This window comes from Heptranchias perlo, chromosome 30 (genome assembly GCF_035084215.1).
Source record: "Heptranchias perlo isolate sHepPer1 chromosome 30, sHepPer1.hap1, whole genome shotgun sequence".
Taxonomy (NCBI): Eukaryota; Metazoa; Chordata; class Chondrichthyes; order Hexanchiformes; family Hexanchidae; genus Heptranchias; species Heptranchias perlo.
Genome location: NC_090354.1, coordinates 26,121,772 through 26,140,191, shown reverse-complemented (window position 1 = coordinate 26,140,191; position 18,420 = coordinate 26,121,772). Strand labels below are relative to the sequence as shown.

Here is an 18,420-nt window from a genome sequence, read left to right as displayed (position 1 = left end):
GTGAGGTCACTAAATGGACGTAATTTCTGATTCTTTCTCTTTTCTTCAAACATATGCCAATCTTGCCTCTGGAGACAGTAAGTAGCTGACAAGTGCTCTTTCACCTCAATACTCAAGATATCAGAACCATCTCCTTGTAAGAATAAGTTCATATTACATTCTTATGTTTACATATTATGAAACGTCTTAATGGAAATTCAAAACCAATAAATCATTTTCTTTCTCAGACTCAGTCTCCACTTCTCTAGAAAACCAAGTATACCTCATGGGCCACGCAGTGAATTCCCAATAGCCACGTCACAAGGCAAAACAGATTGACGAGGCTCCGGGAACTAAACATATCTAAGTCAGTCTGTGTCTATCTGGGTCGGAAATAGCAGACTGAATTACATCACACTGCTGACACAATTCAATCGGAAATGAGAAGAGGACATGGCAAACTCAGGTTTGCGTATGTGTTTTTAAGGAAATGAATGAGAATAAAAAGGTAAAAATTTAAAAGATCTATTCCCTAGCTCAGTCACGCTCAAACAGGATGCCCTACCCAGAGTTTTGTGCTTTTTTTTAGTAAATATCACTCAATGATAAAAAGTAAATCTAATTTTATCTGGTCAATGGGAGCCCTGACTGTACACACGGCACCTGTTTTATAATAGGAAATTCAAGTCAGGTTCCAACTAAAAATGAAAATTCAAATCAGCTTCAGCAATGTTTTATTTAAAAGCAAACACTCACAAGATACTTTAACTGGAATTAAAACAGTACTGGAAGGAAAATGCTCAAGCAAAGCCAGAGTTTCTGTTATTTCTACATACCAGGATGTGAATGAGCTCACTGAGGACCTACTAAAAATAGCTGTTCTCCTTCTCCTAAAGGCACCCACTCATGCTCATTCACCCAGGGGCCCCAGCCATTCTTGGGATCTCCTCCATTGAGCCTAGACAGGTGTATTTTCCAATATTGGTCACTGGGTAGTGACCAAAAGCAGGAATCCGGGCTAATTTTTGCCTTTCCCTAGAACAATTACATTGCTATTGTTGCCCTAGCTGAGATCAGCTAACTCAGCAAGTACTGATCAGGTCTTCCTGATTTGTACCACATTGTTCAGTGCATTTACCCGAGCAATCCAAAATTACACAGAAATTACAACACGGAAACAGGCCATTTGACCAACCAGTCAGTGTTGGTGTTTATTCTCCACATGAGCAGTAGGCCTTAATCTATGTGCCCACTGTGTTCCCATATCCCTTTGTTCCCTTTTCCTTCAACCACCTATCTAACCTATTCTTAAATGTCTCTGCTTCAATCACTAACTCCCGTGGTGCATTCCACAGCCTTACAAACCTCTGTTAAAAAAAAAAGTTTCTCCTGCTCTCTGTCCTAAATCTCTTACATTTAATCTTATATCTATGTACTTTTGGTCTAGGCCCTTCAGTCACTGGAAACAGTCTGTTTCTATCTAACCTGTCCTGTCCCTTCATAATTTTAAACACCGCGATCAAATCAACCCTTAACCTCATCTGTTCTAATGAAAACTGCCCCAATTCCTCCAAGTCATTCTTCACATTTGTATGTCCTGATACCAGACAGCATTCTAGTGAATCTGCACTGTACCTGTCTATTGCCACGCTTTGGGCGTGGAGCCCAAAACTGCGCACAGTACTACAACCGTTGTTTAACTAAGATTTTATACAGATTCACCATTACATTTCAACTTTTATATTCTATACCTCTTGCCATAAAACATAATAGTCCATTAACTGTTTTATGGCCTTATCCACTTGAGGCGCTGCTTTCAATGTCATGAACCTGAATCACCAAATCCCTCTGCTCTTCCAAATGATCTAGCTATCCTTCATTCAAAGTATAATCATTACTTTTCTTTAAACCAAAATGTACCACTGCACATTTATGGACATTGAATTCCATCTGCCACTTTTTTGCCCGTTCCGCCATCTTATCAATATCCTCTTGCAGCTTTCTTCAGTCCTCATATTATTTACTATGCCTTCTATTTTAGTATTATCTGCACATTTGGACACCACGCCCTCTAACCCTGTATCCAAATCACGGATTTCTAGGGCCGCTAGTACACTGTGTTCCTTGGGCCTCCGCTATTTCTTCCCCATTCCTCCCGGAATCCTCGGATGTATCCAGTTAGATCCTGGCACTACTTTAACTTAACTTCTCTAAATATTTATCTTTTATTTATTATAATATCTCTCATCTTGCTTTTAACCAAATCAGAATTCACCTCCTCCCCAGTATCGTTTCCTTTTGTTAAGTATCCCTCTCAATTGTCGCGGATTGTCGACTAACTCTCTATCTTCTCCTCTCGGGGGTCCCACCTCATATTTAACAATCCTGGTTACTGATTTATTTTTGAGATTCACGAGGTATTCACCCACATTTCACTCATCTAACTGATCTAGCAATGCCTCTCCTGTTGTAAGCACATAGGAACATGGGGACAGGAGTAGGCTATTCAGTCCCTCGAGCCTGTTCCACCATTCAATTAGATCACAGCTGATCTGTATCACAACTCCATCTCCCTGCCTTGGTTCACTATGAACAAACTGATTGAGGTAAGAGTTCTGCAAATGTTTTTGGAATTCTATTTCTCTTTGTCTGTGTACTCTCCCCTTATATCACATTTTTTTTTATGTGTCAGAAGCCTAGTTTATTGCTATATTCCATCTTTTTAACCCTCTCTGTCAAAAAGCGCTAATGCTGTTTTCCAGACAGCATAAACTGGATCCTAGCAGTAATGAAGATTTATATTTTTAAACCAATTCCTTGGCCTTTTTCAATATCTTTGTATTGGTAAGTGCCAGAAAATAGAACACCACTGGGTAAACATAACACATAAATATGGACCACATCATCATAAAAGACTCCCGTATAGATGAGAAACCCTAGAAATGTGTTGCCTTAAATAAACAGAAGTAATGTTACATATATTCAAGATGAATAACTACTAGGAGTTACTAGGAGTGACTAGGAGCACAAATGGGACTGATTAGTACTTCCTAAATCACAAGAGTGAAAACTGAGAGATTTATAACCATGATCTGAATCCCTAATGAAATTATTGCCCAATATTTACTCAAATCAGTATTTTTTTTCATCAACAGTGGTGCTTTGGAAGATATTGGCCAGGACACACTGTGTGATTGATGCAGGATAACATTCTCCTGGGAGGACCAACAACTGTGACAATCTGTGTGATAATCCACAGTTGATTACAAGAAAATAAGTCAGCATTATATAGGTCTACCATGATCACCTCCCGAGATACGGGGATGGTGCCAGAGGGCTGCACAGTTGCAAATGTTACATCCTTGTTCAAAAAAGGGTGTAAGGATAAACCCAGCAACTACAGGCCAGTCAGTTTAACCTCAGTGGTGGGGAAGCTTTTAGAAACAATAATCCAGGACAAAATTAATAGTCACTTGGACAAATATGGATTAATAAAGGAAAGCCAGCACGGATTTGTTAAAGGCAAATCATGTTTAACTTGATAGAAACATAGGAACAGAGGACATAGGAATATAGGAACAGGAGTAGGCCATTCAGCCCCTCGTGCCTGCTCCGCCATTTGATTAGATCATGGCTGATCTGTGATCCAACTCCATATATCTGCCTTTGGCCCAAATCCCTTAATACCTTTGGTTGCCAAAAAGCTATCTATCTCATATTTAAAATTTAGCAATTGCCATTTGCAGAAGAGAGTTCCAAACTTCTACCACCCTTTGTACGTAAAAATGTTTTCTAATCTCACTCCTGAAAGGTCTGGCTCTAATTTTTAGACTGTGCCCCCTACTCCTAGAATCCCCAACCAGCTGAAATCTGTTCCCCTTAATATCTTATAAACTTCGATCAGGTCACCCCTTAACCTTCGAAACTCTAGAGAATACAACCCCAATTTGTGTAATCTCTCCTCATAACTTAACCCTTGAAGTCCGGGTATCATTCTAGTAAACCTACGCTGCACTCCCTCCAAGGCCAATATGTCTTTCTGAAGGTGCGGTGCCCAGAACTGCTCACAGTACTCCAGGTGCGGTCTAACCAGGGTTTTGTATAGCTGCAGCATAACTTCTGCCCCCTTGTACTCTAGTCCTCTAGATATAAAGGCCAGCATTCCATTAGCCATATTAATTATTTTCTGCACCTGTTCATGACACTTCAATGATTTATATACCTGAACCCCTAAGTCCCTTTGGACATCCACTGTTTTTAACTTTTTGCCATTTAGAAAGTACCCTGTTCTATCCTTTTTTGATCCAAAGTGGATGACCTCACATTTGTGTACATTGAATTGCATTTGCCACAGTTTTGCCCATTCACCTAATCTATCAATATCCCTTTGTAATTTTATGTTTTCATCGACACTGCTTACAATGCCACCAATCTTTGTGTCATTGGCAAACTTAGATATGAGACTTTCTATGCCTTCATCTAAGTCGTTAATAAATATTGTGAATGATTGAGGCCCCAAGACAGATCCCTGCGAGACTCCACTAGTCACATCCTGCCAATGTGAGTACCTACCCATTATCCTTACTCTCTGTCGCCTTTCGCTCAGCCAACTTCCTAACCAAGTCCGTACTTTTCCCTCAATTCCATGGGCTTCTATCTTGGCTAACAGTCTCTTATGTGGGACTTTATCAAATGCCTTCTGGAAGTCCATATAAGTAACATCCATTGACATTCCCCCGTCCACTACTTTAGTCACCTCTTCAAAAAATTCAATCAGGTTTGTCAGGCATGACCTACCTTTCACAAATCCATGCTGGCTCCCTCTGACTAACTGAAAATTCTCGAGGTGTTCAGTCACCCTATCCTTAATTATAGACTCCAGCATTTTCCCCACAACAGACGTTAGGCTAACTGGTCTATAATTCCTTGGTTTCCCTCTCTCTCCTTCCTTAAAAAGCGGAGTGACATGTGCAATTTTCCAATCTAGAGAGACAGCTCCTGAATCTAGAGAACTTTGAAAGATTAGAGTTAGGGCATCTGCAATGTGCTCACCTACTTCCTTTAAAACCCTGGGATGGAAACCATCGGATCCTGGGGATTTGTCACTCTTTAGTGCTATTATTTTCTTCATTACTGTGGCTTTACTTATGTTAATTTTATTGAGTCCCTGTCTCCGATTCAATATTAGTTTTCTTGGGATTTCCGGCATGCTATCCTCTTTTTCTACTGTAAATACTGACGCAAAGTAATTGTTCAACATGTCTGCCATTTCCCCATTGTCAATGACAATATCCCCACTTTCAGTTTTTAAGGGGCCAACAATGCTCCTGACAACCCTCTTTTTCCTAATATAACTATAAAAGTTCTTCGTATTGGTTTTGATATCCCTTGCAAGTTTATTTTCATACTCTCTTTTCGTAGCTCTTACTATCTGTTTTGTGACCCTTTGTATCTTTCCCATTCGCCAGGATCTGTGCCATTTTTTGCCTTTTTGTATGCCCTTTCCTTATGTCTTAGAGTTTTAGAGTCAGAATTTTTTTGATGAGGTAACAGAGAGGGTCGACGAGGGCAATGCGGTTGATGTTGTGCATATGGACTTTCAAAAGGTGTTTGCCACACAATAAGCTTGTCTGCAAAATTGAAGCCCGTGGAATAAAAAGGGGCAATGGCAGCATGGACACAAAAGTGGCTAAGCCACAGGAAACAGAGTAGTGGTAAATGGTTGTTTTTCGGACTGGAGGGAGGTGTACAGTGGCGTTCCCCAGGGGTCAGTGCTGGGACCACTGATTTTTTTGATATATATTCATGACTTGGTGCACAGGGCACAATTTCAAAATTTGCAGACGACACAAGACTTGGAAGTGTAGCAAACAGTGAGGAGGATAGTAATAGACTTCAAGAGGACGCAGACAGGCTGGTGGAATGGGCGGACACATGGCAGCTGAAATTTAATGCAGAGAAGTGCGAAGTGATACATTTTGGCAGGAAGAACGAGGAGAGGCAATATAAACTAAATGGTACAATTCTAAAGGGGGTGCAGGAACAGAGAGACCTGGGGGTATATGTGCACAAATCTTTGAAGGTTGTAGGACAGGTTGAGAAAGCAGTTAAAAAAGCATACGGGATCCTGGGCTTTATAAATAGAGGCATCGGGTAAAAAAGCATGGAAGTTATGATGAACCTTTATAAAACACAGGTTCGGCCACAACTGGAGTATTGTATTCAATTCTGGATACCGCACTTTAGGAAGGATGTGAAGGCCTTAGAGAGGGTGCAGAAAAGATTTACTAGAATGGTTCCAAGGATGAGGGACTTCAGCTGCATGGATAGACTGGAGAAACTGGGGTTGTTCTCCTTAGAGCAGAGAAGGTTGAGAGGAGATTTGATATAAGTGTTCAAAATCATGAAGGGTTTAGATAAAATAAGTAAAGAGAAACCGTTCCCATTGGCAGAAGGGTCGAGAACCAGAAGACACAGATTTAAGGTGATTGGCAAAAGAACCAAAGGCATGAGGAAAAACTTTTTTATGCAGCGAGTTGTTATGATCTGGAATGCGCTGCCTGAAAGGGTGGTGGAAGCAGATTCAATCGTGGCTTTCAAAAAGGAATTGGGTAAATACTTGAAGGGAAAAAATTTGCAGGGCTACGGGGAGAGAGCAGGGAAGAATCGGACGAACTGGATTGCTCTTACAAAGAGCCGGCACGGGCTCTAAGGGCCGAATGGCCTCTTTCTGTGCTGTAACAATTCTATGATCATTAAGATAGGATGGTGTATATATAGGTAAATATATCAAATGAATGGTGAGATGCAAGATTGGATTGAAGGGATAGGATATCACTGCAGAAAGTCCCTGTAAAAATTAAAAGAAATCAGACTGTGTAGGTGTATTCAACTTTTCAACTAGCTGCTCTCCTGTGGCAGTGCTCACACATAGTCTGGGGTAGGGAGTATATTTTAAAGTTTAGCTGCTAATATGGAGCTTTGTTTAACCTGGCCCGTCCTTTTGAGGCCATTGGACAAGTATCCCCGTTGGGAATCAAATTTAAATAGTCACATTCTGAGGTCACTTAGGGGCTAAATATGGAGGGAAGTTTCTGTATTGGCTGTTGCTCATAAATACTCAAATTCTGCGCCAGGGAAGAGGGCAGGTTGTCATGGTCCTGAACTAGAAGACAGACAATTTCAGTGTGCTCTTTGATTCTGAGCTAAGTTTCCAATCTCGCATCATATCTAATACCAAGACCACTTGCCTGCACCTCTGAATATCACCTGCTTCTGCCCTTAACACGTCCCATGCATTTGTTATCTCCAGACTCCAATGCCCTCCTTGCCAGCCTCCTGATCTCCATCCTACAAAAACTCCAACTTGCCCAAAACTCCCCTGCCTGCGTCCTATCCTGAAACAAGGCTCAATTGTTCATCACTCATCCCCACGAGCCTCCATTCGCACTTTGTTCCCAAATGTATCAATATCCCCATTTCTAAATCCTCTCTTGGCCTTGCCCATCCTTCACTCAACTATTGGTAAAAGAGCCTTCAATATGTCTCGGCCCTACTCCTTATCTCTTGACCACTGCTTTTATAGACTCTTCAAAATCTATCTTCAACCATGTTTTTGGTCATCGCTCCTATTAATGTTCAGCATCTGTTGCAGTATAAATGAGATCCAGAACATTGGAGGCCTTTATCTCCTTTGTGAATGGGTGTTCAGCAGATTCCTTCCTTCACTCAGTGCAATCGTTGCTTTGGTATAACAGTTACATCTTGTGACATCAGAAGTGATCAAAGAACAGAAGCAGTTTAACTGAAGGGAACTGAAATTATAACAACATGCAACTTAGGGCAGTAGTACAAAATAATTTAATCACGAGTGGGAGGGTACAGTGATCCCACTCAGCACTCTGGTACAATAAGAACTGATTGCAAAGGCACTTAATCTCAAATGACTGTAGTTCTATATCTGTAACTGATTACATGCGAGTAAGGTACCAGGTGTCACAACATTAAGTCAAAGGCACGTCGAGGATGCTGCTTCTACATTTTGGTATGATACTTTGAGACTGAGAAAATGTCTTACATCATTTATTAAGTCTTTACTTCAATCCATTCTTATTATTTTATATTGGCCCAGAATTTGCTGGAGTGGGGCAACTTGCAGCATGCCCTGTTTATCAGATTTTTTTCCTCCCCCTTCAGCTTGAAATATTTTTGCGCCGCAAATTGCTGGAAGTGCAGATAACAGCACAGCGAGATCAATGGGGCATCTGGGATCTTGGTGAACAACAGGACCAACACTCTATCTCCTTAACCAATGAAATTTAAGAATAGAGGGAGAAATAGAGGGAGAAACAGAGGATTGACGGAGAAGGAAATTGAATGAATTAGAGTCAAATTAGATACAGAAAGAGAAATAAAGACAAGGAAAGAAAGGTTGGATTAAGAGAGAGAAAGAAAAAAGAGAAAGGAAAAGTAAGAACATTTAAAAAAAACATTTACATTTCAAAAGCCTCTAGGAACAATTTACTACCTGCAGGAATGAGACGCCACAGTTTCAACTGTTCCCTTTCTGGGCTGGAGAGGTCGAGTGACATTGCAGGAACATAAATCTCATCATTAAAGGGTCCTTACATTGTTAAATACCAGCCCTAACTTTCTACAGTGAGTTTAATTTGTTTTAACAGCGTAAAAGCAGCAATTTCTTGAAACTCACTGGGAGGTTGACAGCGTGCTCCATTTTTTGTGAGGTTAACGGCAGAGCGGTACAAATCGTCCAGCAATTTATGGCTATTCGCAACTCATGGCGTATCTCTTCCTCGCCACAAATTGCTGGGTTTTTAAAACACACTAATAATGGCATGCGCATTAAACTCGCCATTATTTTCCCAGTAAATTCTGGGCCATTGTTATTTTGTGGTCCATACCAGGGGAAGCATCTGGGCCAGTAGTTTGATTATTGCCCATTTTAAGATAGTCTTATTTTTGCAACACACCCATGACACTGGTAATATCTAACTGCTGTTGCACAAGTTTTAATTATGATCTGATGGGGGTTGGTGGAATTGTCGGAGGTGCCGTTTTTTGGAGGAGACATTAAACCAAGGCCCCTTCTGCCATTTCATGTGGACTTGAAAGATGCCATAGCATGATTTGAAGAGGGGATAGGGAGTTCTCCTGTATCCTGGCCAACATATATCCCTCAACCAACACCACCACACAATAGACGATCTGGCCATTTTTCTCATTTCTGTTTGTGGGACCTTGCTGGGCACAAATTGACTGCTGCACTTTCCTACATTACAACAATGACTACATTTCAAAAGTATTTAATTGGCTATGAAGCACTCTGGGATGTCCTGAAGTCGGGAAAGGCGCTATATAAATGCAAGTTCTTTCTTTCTCAAACAAAACCACTTCCTCAGTGAGTTGCAGCGCTGTTCTGTTAGCAGTTCCAGGCCATGTTTTACCAATGTTTCAATGCCCATATTTCGATGCATGTTGTACCAGCGTTAAGATGCATGAATATCTGTAACAACCAATCTATGCGAGCAAGATTGTGTTTGTTCCTGCATGCCCAGTTCTTGGGATCTAATTGGTGCCAGGTGACCACTAAGTTCCGATTGGCTAAGGTATTCTGTTCCGATTGGTTGGTGTTCAGCACAAGCCTAGCAATCACCAATCAGATGCATCATTTTGACTTGTAACCCACTCTCTGCCCAGGTCGACTGCAAATTCTCCCAGGCTCACAGCTGTGTGCTTCCTCCCAGATCCTGGTCCCAGGCCTCAGCACCCCAGCTCCCTCCTAAGATCAAAAGTTTCACTGATAACTGTTTGACAGTGGGAGCTTTCTTGCAGCTGTTCAGTGAAGGGGACATGCTGGCTAGTATTTCAGTAGATTTATAATTGTAACATTGTTTGTTTTGGTGTTGTGCTGAGAGCGCTGAAAATGACCAGCACAGGGAGACTACCATTTTCTAGGGCCTGTTCCTAGACTCAGGATTAAATTTTTGAGTAGAAACATAGAAAGTTTATGGCACAGAAGGAGGCCATTCGGCCCATCATGTCTGTACCAGTCGAAATAGAGCGACCCAGCCTAATCCCACTTTCTATCACTTGGTCCGTAGCCTTGTAGGTTATGGCACTTCAAGCGCATATCCAAGTACTTTTTAAAATGTGATGAGGGTTTCTGCCTCTACCAACCTTCCAGGGAGTGAGTTCCAGACCCCTACACCCTCTTGGTGAAAAAAATTTTCCTCAGCTCCCCTCTAATCCTTCTACCAATTTCTTGAAATCTACGCCCCCTGGTTATTGACCTCTCTGCTAAGGGAAATAGGTCCTCCCTGTCCATTCTATCTAGGCCTCTCATAATTTTATACACCTCAATTAAATCACCTCTCAGTCTCCTCTGTTCCAAAGAAAACAACCCCAGCCTATCCAATCTTTCCTCATAGCTAAAATTCTCCAGTCCTGGCAACATCCCCGTAAATCTCCTCTGTACCCTCTCTAGTGCAATCAACATCTTTCCTGTAATGTGTTGACCAGAACTGTACACAGTACTCTAGCTGCGGCCTAACTAGTGTTTTACACAGTTCTAGCATAAGCTCCCTGCTCTTATATTTTATGCCTCGGCTAAAAAAAGAAAGTATCCCGTATACCTTCTTAACCACCTTATCTACCTGTCCTGCTACCTTCAGGGATCTGTGGATATGCACTCCAAGGTCCCTCTCTTCCTCTACTCCTCTCAGTATCCTCCCATTTATTGTGTATTCCCTTACCTTGTTTGACCTCTCCAAATGCATTACCTCACACTTCTCTGGATTGAATTCCATTTGCGACTTTTCTGCCCACCTGATCAGTCCAATGATATCTTCCTGCAGTCTACAGCTTTCCTCCTCATTATCAACCACACGGCCAATTTTTGTATTATCTGCAAACTTTTTAATCATGCCCTCTACATTTAAGACTAAATCATTAATATATACCACAAAAAGCAAAAGATCTAGTACTGATCTCTGTGGAACTCCACTGAAAACAGCCTTCCAGTCACATTAGCCTTTGCTTCTTGCCACTGAGCCAATTTTGGATCCAATTTGCCACTTTCCCTTGGATCCCATGGGCATTTACTTTTTTGACCAGTCTGCCATGTCAAAAGCCTTGCTAAAATCCATGTAGACTATGTTAAATTCGCTACCCTTCATCGACCCTCCCTGTTATCTCCTCAAAAAATTCAATCAAGTTAGTCAGACAAGACCTTCCCTTGACAAATCCATGTTGACTGTCCTTGATTAACCCGTGCCTTTCTAAATGACGGTTTATACTGTCCCTCAGAATTGATTCTAATAATTTGGCAACCACCGAGGTGGGCAAATCCTCCAGCACCACGCCTGTAGCCAGGGAGAAATGGAAAATGATGGTCAGAGCCTCCGTTATATCCTCCCTTGATTTTCGTAACAGCCAGGGATACATTTCATCCGGGCCTAGCGATTTATTTAGTTTCAAAGATGCTAAATCCTTAATACTTCCTCTCTCACTATGTTTATCCCATCCAATATTTCACACTCCTCCTCCTTATCTACAATCTCTGCATCGTCCCTCTCTTTTATGAAGACTGATGCAAAGTATTCATTAAGAACCATACAAACATCTTCTGCCTCCACATATAGGTTACCTTTTTGGTCTCTAATAGGCCTTACTCTTTCTTTAGTTATCCTCTTGCTCTTTATATATTTATAAAACATTTTTGGGTTTTCCTTGATTTTACTTGACAGTATTTTTTCATGCCCTCTCCTTGCTTTCCTAATTTCCTTTTTAATTTCACCCCTGCACTTTCTATACTCCTCTAGGCTTTCTGCAGTATTGAACTCTCGGTGTCTGACATAAGCTTCCCTTTTTTGCCTTATCTTACCCTGTATGCTCCTGGTCAGCCATGAGGCTCTAGATCTGGCAGTCCCACCCTTTTTCTTTGTGGGAACATGTTTATTCTGAACCCCTTGAATCTCCCCCTTGAATGCCTCTCACTGTTCTGACACTGATTTACCTTCAAGTAGCTGTTTACAATCCACTTTTGCTATATCACTTCTCAGCTTAGTAAAATTGGCCTTTCCCGAATTTAGAACTTTTACTCCTGTTCAATCTTTGTCCTTTTCCATAACTATGCTAAATCTAACTGAATTATGATCACTACCACCAAAAAGCTCTTCCACTGATACTCCTTCCACTTGCCCGGCTTCATTCCCTAAAACTAAATCCAGAATTGCCCCCACTCTTGTTGGGCTTGCTATGTACTGGCTGATCCTGAACAAAGCTAAGTGTCTTCACCTTTTAGAGATATAAAAACCTTTTCTCTCAAAGAAATTGAAAACATACTTTACTTATGAAATAGAATCTGGCAAAAATAATCACAACTCAAGCACATTGCTTATTTCACAAAATTCTTACAATAGACTAAACAAACTCCAACATAGTCTGGATTTTGGTGTGAAATTTCTGCCACAGTCCTCAGAATTAGTAGGTAAACATTTGGAGTAAATTGCATGAGGATATTTAAGGAATCTGTGTGGACTGGCAACATTTGTCTCTTGTATCCACAGCACTAGCCAAGGTCAAATCAAATTGATCCTGAAAGGCAGTGACAAGCGGGATGTTTCTTTGGACTAAATTGATCTGAACATGAAGTCAATTCTCCATTTCGAAAGGTTTGGAATTGGAGCAGAATGAATTAATTACACTGGATTTCTACAAAGAGTGATTTTGGCTCCTTTGCATAATTTGAATCTAATCATGTCACTTGGGCGGAGCTACGAACATGGTTATAACATGTCATTTTAATTTGTTTTCAGCATCATTCGGTTTTAAGCCGCTACTAGTATATATAGGAGCACTTTATAAATGACAATATTCCCAATGAATAGGGCTTGCACTTAGTGCATGGTGACATTCTCAAACCAAATGACAGAAGCCTGAAACCTACGCTCTGAAATAACCTCTTGCTCAGTCCATGCATGGACACTCAAGATCAACTATCACCTAGAATAATTTGATGGCAGCAGAGACCTTTCAAGAGCAAACATAACAAATGCTTTAAAAAAAACAATTCATACAGAAATGGTGTTGAGGCTAACAGTCATCACATCCAGTGTGAAATTTATTGCACGGTGAATTAACGTTGGAGCTGGAAGTACCTCTCCCTTCCCAATCAGTGCCATTAATCTCTTCTTACATGTACCTTACAGTGGTGCCAAAATTATTGCCTATTTTGTAAAGTAAACAGCAAGTGTCAGTTCCTTAAATTCAGTGCTCAATAACAAATTTGTTCAAGCATCTTTTTTTTCCTATGAAGTTAAACTACCTTGTGAGTTATTAAACTACCTTGAGCTACCAGATTAGTTACGTTATTAAATTAACTAAACTGTAGTGTGAGTTATTGGAATTTATTCAAGAAATATACTGACTTTTCCATTGTTCCCCACTGTGCATCCTTTTATGGCTGTACAAGTTAACAATGGCTGGACAATTGTTTATAATGTTAGGTTTCAGAACAAATTGCTATGGATCCCTTCTACATCCACAGAACTCCTTGGCTAATGCCTCGTATTGCTCATATTCAGAGGAAGGCCTGATGAAGAAGCCCCTGAATGGGAAGCACATGGAGTTAACACTGAAAACTTAACTTATTTGATCGATAATTATTATCAGCAGTTATTACAAGAGAAAGTACCAGTTTACAATATTCAGCCCTATATTAGGAATTACAAAAAATGGTTGCAACTGTTTACAGGAAATGTTAATAATTTGAATGCAGTTTGAGACAGTCAGTACGGAATAGGCAAGGAAGTGAGCATTGTGGACATTGTGGTTTCTCCAATACAATATCTTTATTACTCACCGTTGCCAGGTAATTGCCTTCCCAGCTTCTCTGTAGGCCCAGATCGCCTCTCTGACCCTTTAGGTTCTCCAGGGCTGCGACCTTTGCTCTGACCTGCGGCAAGTCGGCAGGTGGAATGCTCTTAATCAGCTGATGCGCTCTCCATCTATCAGTAAAATTGGAATTAAAGCAATTTTCGTTAGAATGTACCGGGTTGAAAGAAGCTAACGTTACATTATATCAGGGTGTGCATTAATAATCTTATATCGCAGAGGATAAACTGAATTCACAGCTCACAGTTATAAGTACCACCATTTGATTTTGAACCAAAAAATTGTTTTTGAGCAGACCAACTGGAAATATCTAAAATGTAAATTGGACACCAAAAGCAGCCCACTGTTTTCCCTACTTTACTTCTGTGTCTTATGATATGGAGCACTAGTTATTAATGTTATGGTTTCCAATTGCATTTTCATCAGCTGCAAAACAAAAATCAGAATTCAAGTTACAATCCTGTCCTGTCCATGACCAATTTTCAACTTGGAAATAGATGACAACCCTGCTTTCAAAAGCGTTCTGTTAAAGAAAGAAAAATTATAAGCTTCTGTCTATGGATCTGCTGAATGACAAAGTGAGTAGCTGAACCATATAGATCCAGCTTCAATGCTCAGTATGCACTAAGTCAGCTGATCTCAGCCAGGGTAGCAGTGGATCAATAAAATTGACCTCAACACACCCAAATGAAGGTGGTGAAAATTGTTTAGGATTTCTGCTCCTGGTCCATCTCTATAGATTTCTGCTCAAAAGGACCTAAATATCGGACTTCAGGTAAGGACAGGATCAGGCTCATCTGGAATGCCCCCATCATTGAATATCCTGTCAACACTTACTGCCTAAACTAACACATGAAAAATGGCCATTTGGGTGAGGTACTGAAGAGCATCCAGGATCCCTGGGGAAAGGGAAGGGAGAAAATTGGTAGAAAAAGGAGGTTAAATAGAAAGAATCGGTTCCACTAAAAAGAAACTCAATAACGGTAAAATGCAACACAATCATTATATTTTTGGGCATTTAATTCTAGATCATTTTCTCAGGTTCAATGTCTCAATCCAGTTTTATTGGTGAACTCTCACTCCTTAGGGCCTAGAGTGTGTCTTTACTTGCCCAATCTAGTAATTTATAGCAAGCCCAGAGACCAAACAGAAAATCTTTGGTGCAGTATTTTGGATTGGTTGGAGTGGAAGATCGATATCTGTAGCTCTTTCTTTGATGACTTCTGTTTACTTAACGGCAATTAGACTTGATAGCTTTAAAGTGACACAAATGCACACTTTAGCAGAGTAATCCATTTTAATTTTGCATGGTACAATCCTCCGTCCTTACAAAACAGAGCATCTCCTGGTCCACCATGAGCAATGGCACCCAAGATTTGCTGCTATATAGAATCATAGAAAGGTTACAGCACAGAAGGAGGCCATTCGGCCCATACAGTCTGCACCAGCTCTATGCAAGAGCAATCCAGCTAGTCCCACTCCCCTGCCCTTTCCCCATAGCCCTGCAAATTTTTTCCTTTCAAGTACTTATCCGGTTCCCTTTTGAAGGCCATGATTGAATCTGCCTCCACCACCCCCTCGGGCAATGCATTCCAGATCCTAACCACTTGCTGTGTAAAAAAGTTTTTCCTCATGTCACCTTTGGTTCTTTTGCCAATCACCTTAAATTTATATCCTCTGGACCTTGACCCTTCTGCCAATGGGAACAGTTTCTCTCTATCTGTCTAGATCCTTCATGATTTTGAATACCTCTATCAAACGTCCTCGCAACAGTCTCTGTTCCAAGGAGAACAACCCCAGCTTCTCCAGTCTATTCACGTAACTAAAGTCCCTCTTCCCTGGAATAATTCTAGTAAATCTCTTCTGCACCCTTGCTAAGGCCTTCACATCTTTCCTGAAATGCGGTGCCCAGAACTGGACACAATACTCCATATGTCGAGCTTTGTCACACTTCAGACATCGTACACTGTCATATAAATTTCTCTGTTACAAAAAGTATAAATAAAGGTAAAGAGAGGTAAATCAAGCATAATATTCTAACTGCAGCTTAACCACTGATTTATAGAGGCTTTGCATTACTTGTTTGCTTTTGTATTCTATGGCTGTATTTGTAAAACCTAGGATCCTATACCCTGTATTTTTTTTCCCCGCTTTATCAACTTGTCCTCCCACTTTTTCTGTTTATTGGTGAACCCATACAGGATGCAGCTAAAGACAGTGTAAAATACAATGAACTGTTTGTTAGATTGAGAGATTTTCTCATTAAAAAGTTTGTTAACAGAAACTGATCTAAATGGTCTTCTATTTTATTTTTCTCCTCAATTTTCCTCCCTCCTCTTCTGAAAATGGTTGCATTGTTGCTGTCAGGTTCAACAGGTGGCAAGTACCTCCTGGTACTTGACCCAGGGGACCACTATTCACATGAGTCTTGACAGTGAGTGTCAGGAGACTATTCAAAATTGGAGGATATCACAGCCAACTCCAATCCTGACCTCACCAAATAGCCACACATGCCACTTCCAGCAGAGGTTCGAGGACAGTGATCAGGAGCAGGAACCCACGCCCACCTTTCCTTCAATAACCCAGGGGCGCAGCAGCCAATTTAGCCCTCCTACTGCTGCTCTGACTGAAATCAGGCAGCGAACTGAACCTGGGACTTGTATGGCTCAAAGACAGTATCTTTACTTGTAAGTCACAGGGGAAGCTGACCTATTTTAAAGGATGTAAATAGGCAGGCTGAGCTTCTGAAGAACTATTGTGTTCACCATCACAGGAATCTCACACTGCAACTGCACAAACTTCTTAAAATGTTATTAGAAGATTTTTAATGGGTATTCACTTTTAAGAAAGATAGGCAAGATTCTGGTTCAAGGACAGTGATCAGGAGCAGAGATCTGGTTCATTAATGTCCTTTAGGGGAGGAAACCTGCCGTCCTTACCCAGTCTGGTCTATATGTGACTCCAGACCCACAGCAATGAGTTTGATTCTTAATTGCCCTCTGAAATGGCCTAGCAAGCCACTCAGTTGTAAAATCTCGCTTAAAAAAAAGTCACAATAAGAATAAAACCGGACGGACCACCCGGCATCGGACCACTAGGCAACGGACACGACAAAGGCTACCCAAGCCCAGTCGACCCTGCAAAGTTCTCCTCACTAACATCTGGGGACCTGTGTCAAAATTGGGAGAGCTGTCACACAGACTGGTCAAGCAATAGCCTGACATAGCCATACTCACAGAATCATACCTTTCAGCCAATGTCCCAGACTCTTCCATCACCATCCCTGGGTATGTCCTGTCCCACCGGCAGGACAGACCTACCAGAGGTGGCGGTACAGTGATATACAGTCAGGAGGGAGTACTCAACATTGACTCTGGACCCCATGAAATCTCATGGCATCATGTCAAATATGGGCAAGGAAACCTCCTGCTGATTACCAAGTACCGCCCTCCCTCGGCTGATAAATCAGTCCTCCTCCATGTTGAACACCACTTGGAGGAAGCACTGAGGGTAGCAAGGGCACAGAATGTACTCTGGGTGGGGGACTTCAATGTCCATCACCAAGAGTGGCTCGGTAGCACCACTACTGACCAAACTGGCCGAGTCCTAAAGGACATAGCTGCTAGACTGGGCCTGCGGCAGGTGGTGAGCGAACCAACACGAGGGAAAAACTTACTTGACCTCGTCCTCACCAATCTACCTGTCGCAAATGCATCTGTCCATGACAGTATTGGTAGGAGTGACCACCACACAGTCCTCGTGGAGATGAAATCCCGTCTTCGCACTGAGGACACCATCAACGTGTTGTGTGGCACTACCACCGTGCTAAATGGAATAGATTCAGAACAGATCTAGCAGCTCAAAACTGGGCATCCATGAGGCACTGTGGGCCATCAGCAGCAGCAGAATTGTATTCCAGCACAATCTGTAACCTCATGGCCCGGCATATTCCTCACTCTACCATTACCAACAAACCAGGGGATCAACCCTGGTTCAATGAGGAGTGCAGAAGAGCATGCCAGGAGCAGCACCAGGCGTACCTAAAAATGAGGTGCCAACCTAGTGAAGCTACAACTCAGGACTACATGCATGCTAAACAGCGGAAGCAACATATTATAGATAGGGCTAAGCGATTCCACAACCAACGGATTAGATCAAAGCTCTGCAGTCCTGTTACATCCAGTCGTGAATGGTGGACAATCAAACAACTAACGGGAGGAGGAGGCTCTGCAAACATCCCCATCCTCAATGATGGAGGAGTCCAGCACGTGAGTGCAAAAGACAAGGCTGAAGCGTTTGCAACCATCTTCAGCCAGAAGTGCCGAGTGGATGATCCATCTCGGCCTCCTCCCGATATCCCCACCATCACAGAAGCCAGTCTTCAGCCAATTCGATTCACTCCACATGATATCAAGAAAATGCTGAGTGCACTGGATACAGCAAAGGCTATGGGCCCCGACAACATCCCGGCTGTAGTGCTGAAGACTTGTGCTTCAGAACTAGCTGCGCCTCTAGCCAAGCTGTTCC

General features: G+C 41.7%; 1 protein-coding gene across 7 annotated transcripts in view; it reads right to left on the bottom strand.

Annotated features, from left to right (window-relative positions):
• LOC137300008 (unconventional myosin-Id) overlaps positions 1–18,420 on the bottom strand; it is a 496,111-nt gene that overhangs the window by 166,217 nt on the left and 311,474 nt on the right. For 6 of the 7 annotated variants that reach the window (XM_067969090.1, XM_067969092.1, XM_067969091.1 and 3 more), the window contains one exon: positions 13,862–14,006. In XM_067969090.1, coding sequence (XP_067825191.1) covers positions 13,862–14,006 — 145 coding nt within the window. Of the gene's footprint in view, positions 1–13,861; positions 14,007–18,420 lie in introns of those variants that run through there. The other variant, XM_067969093.1, reaches the window with a different exon arrangement.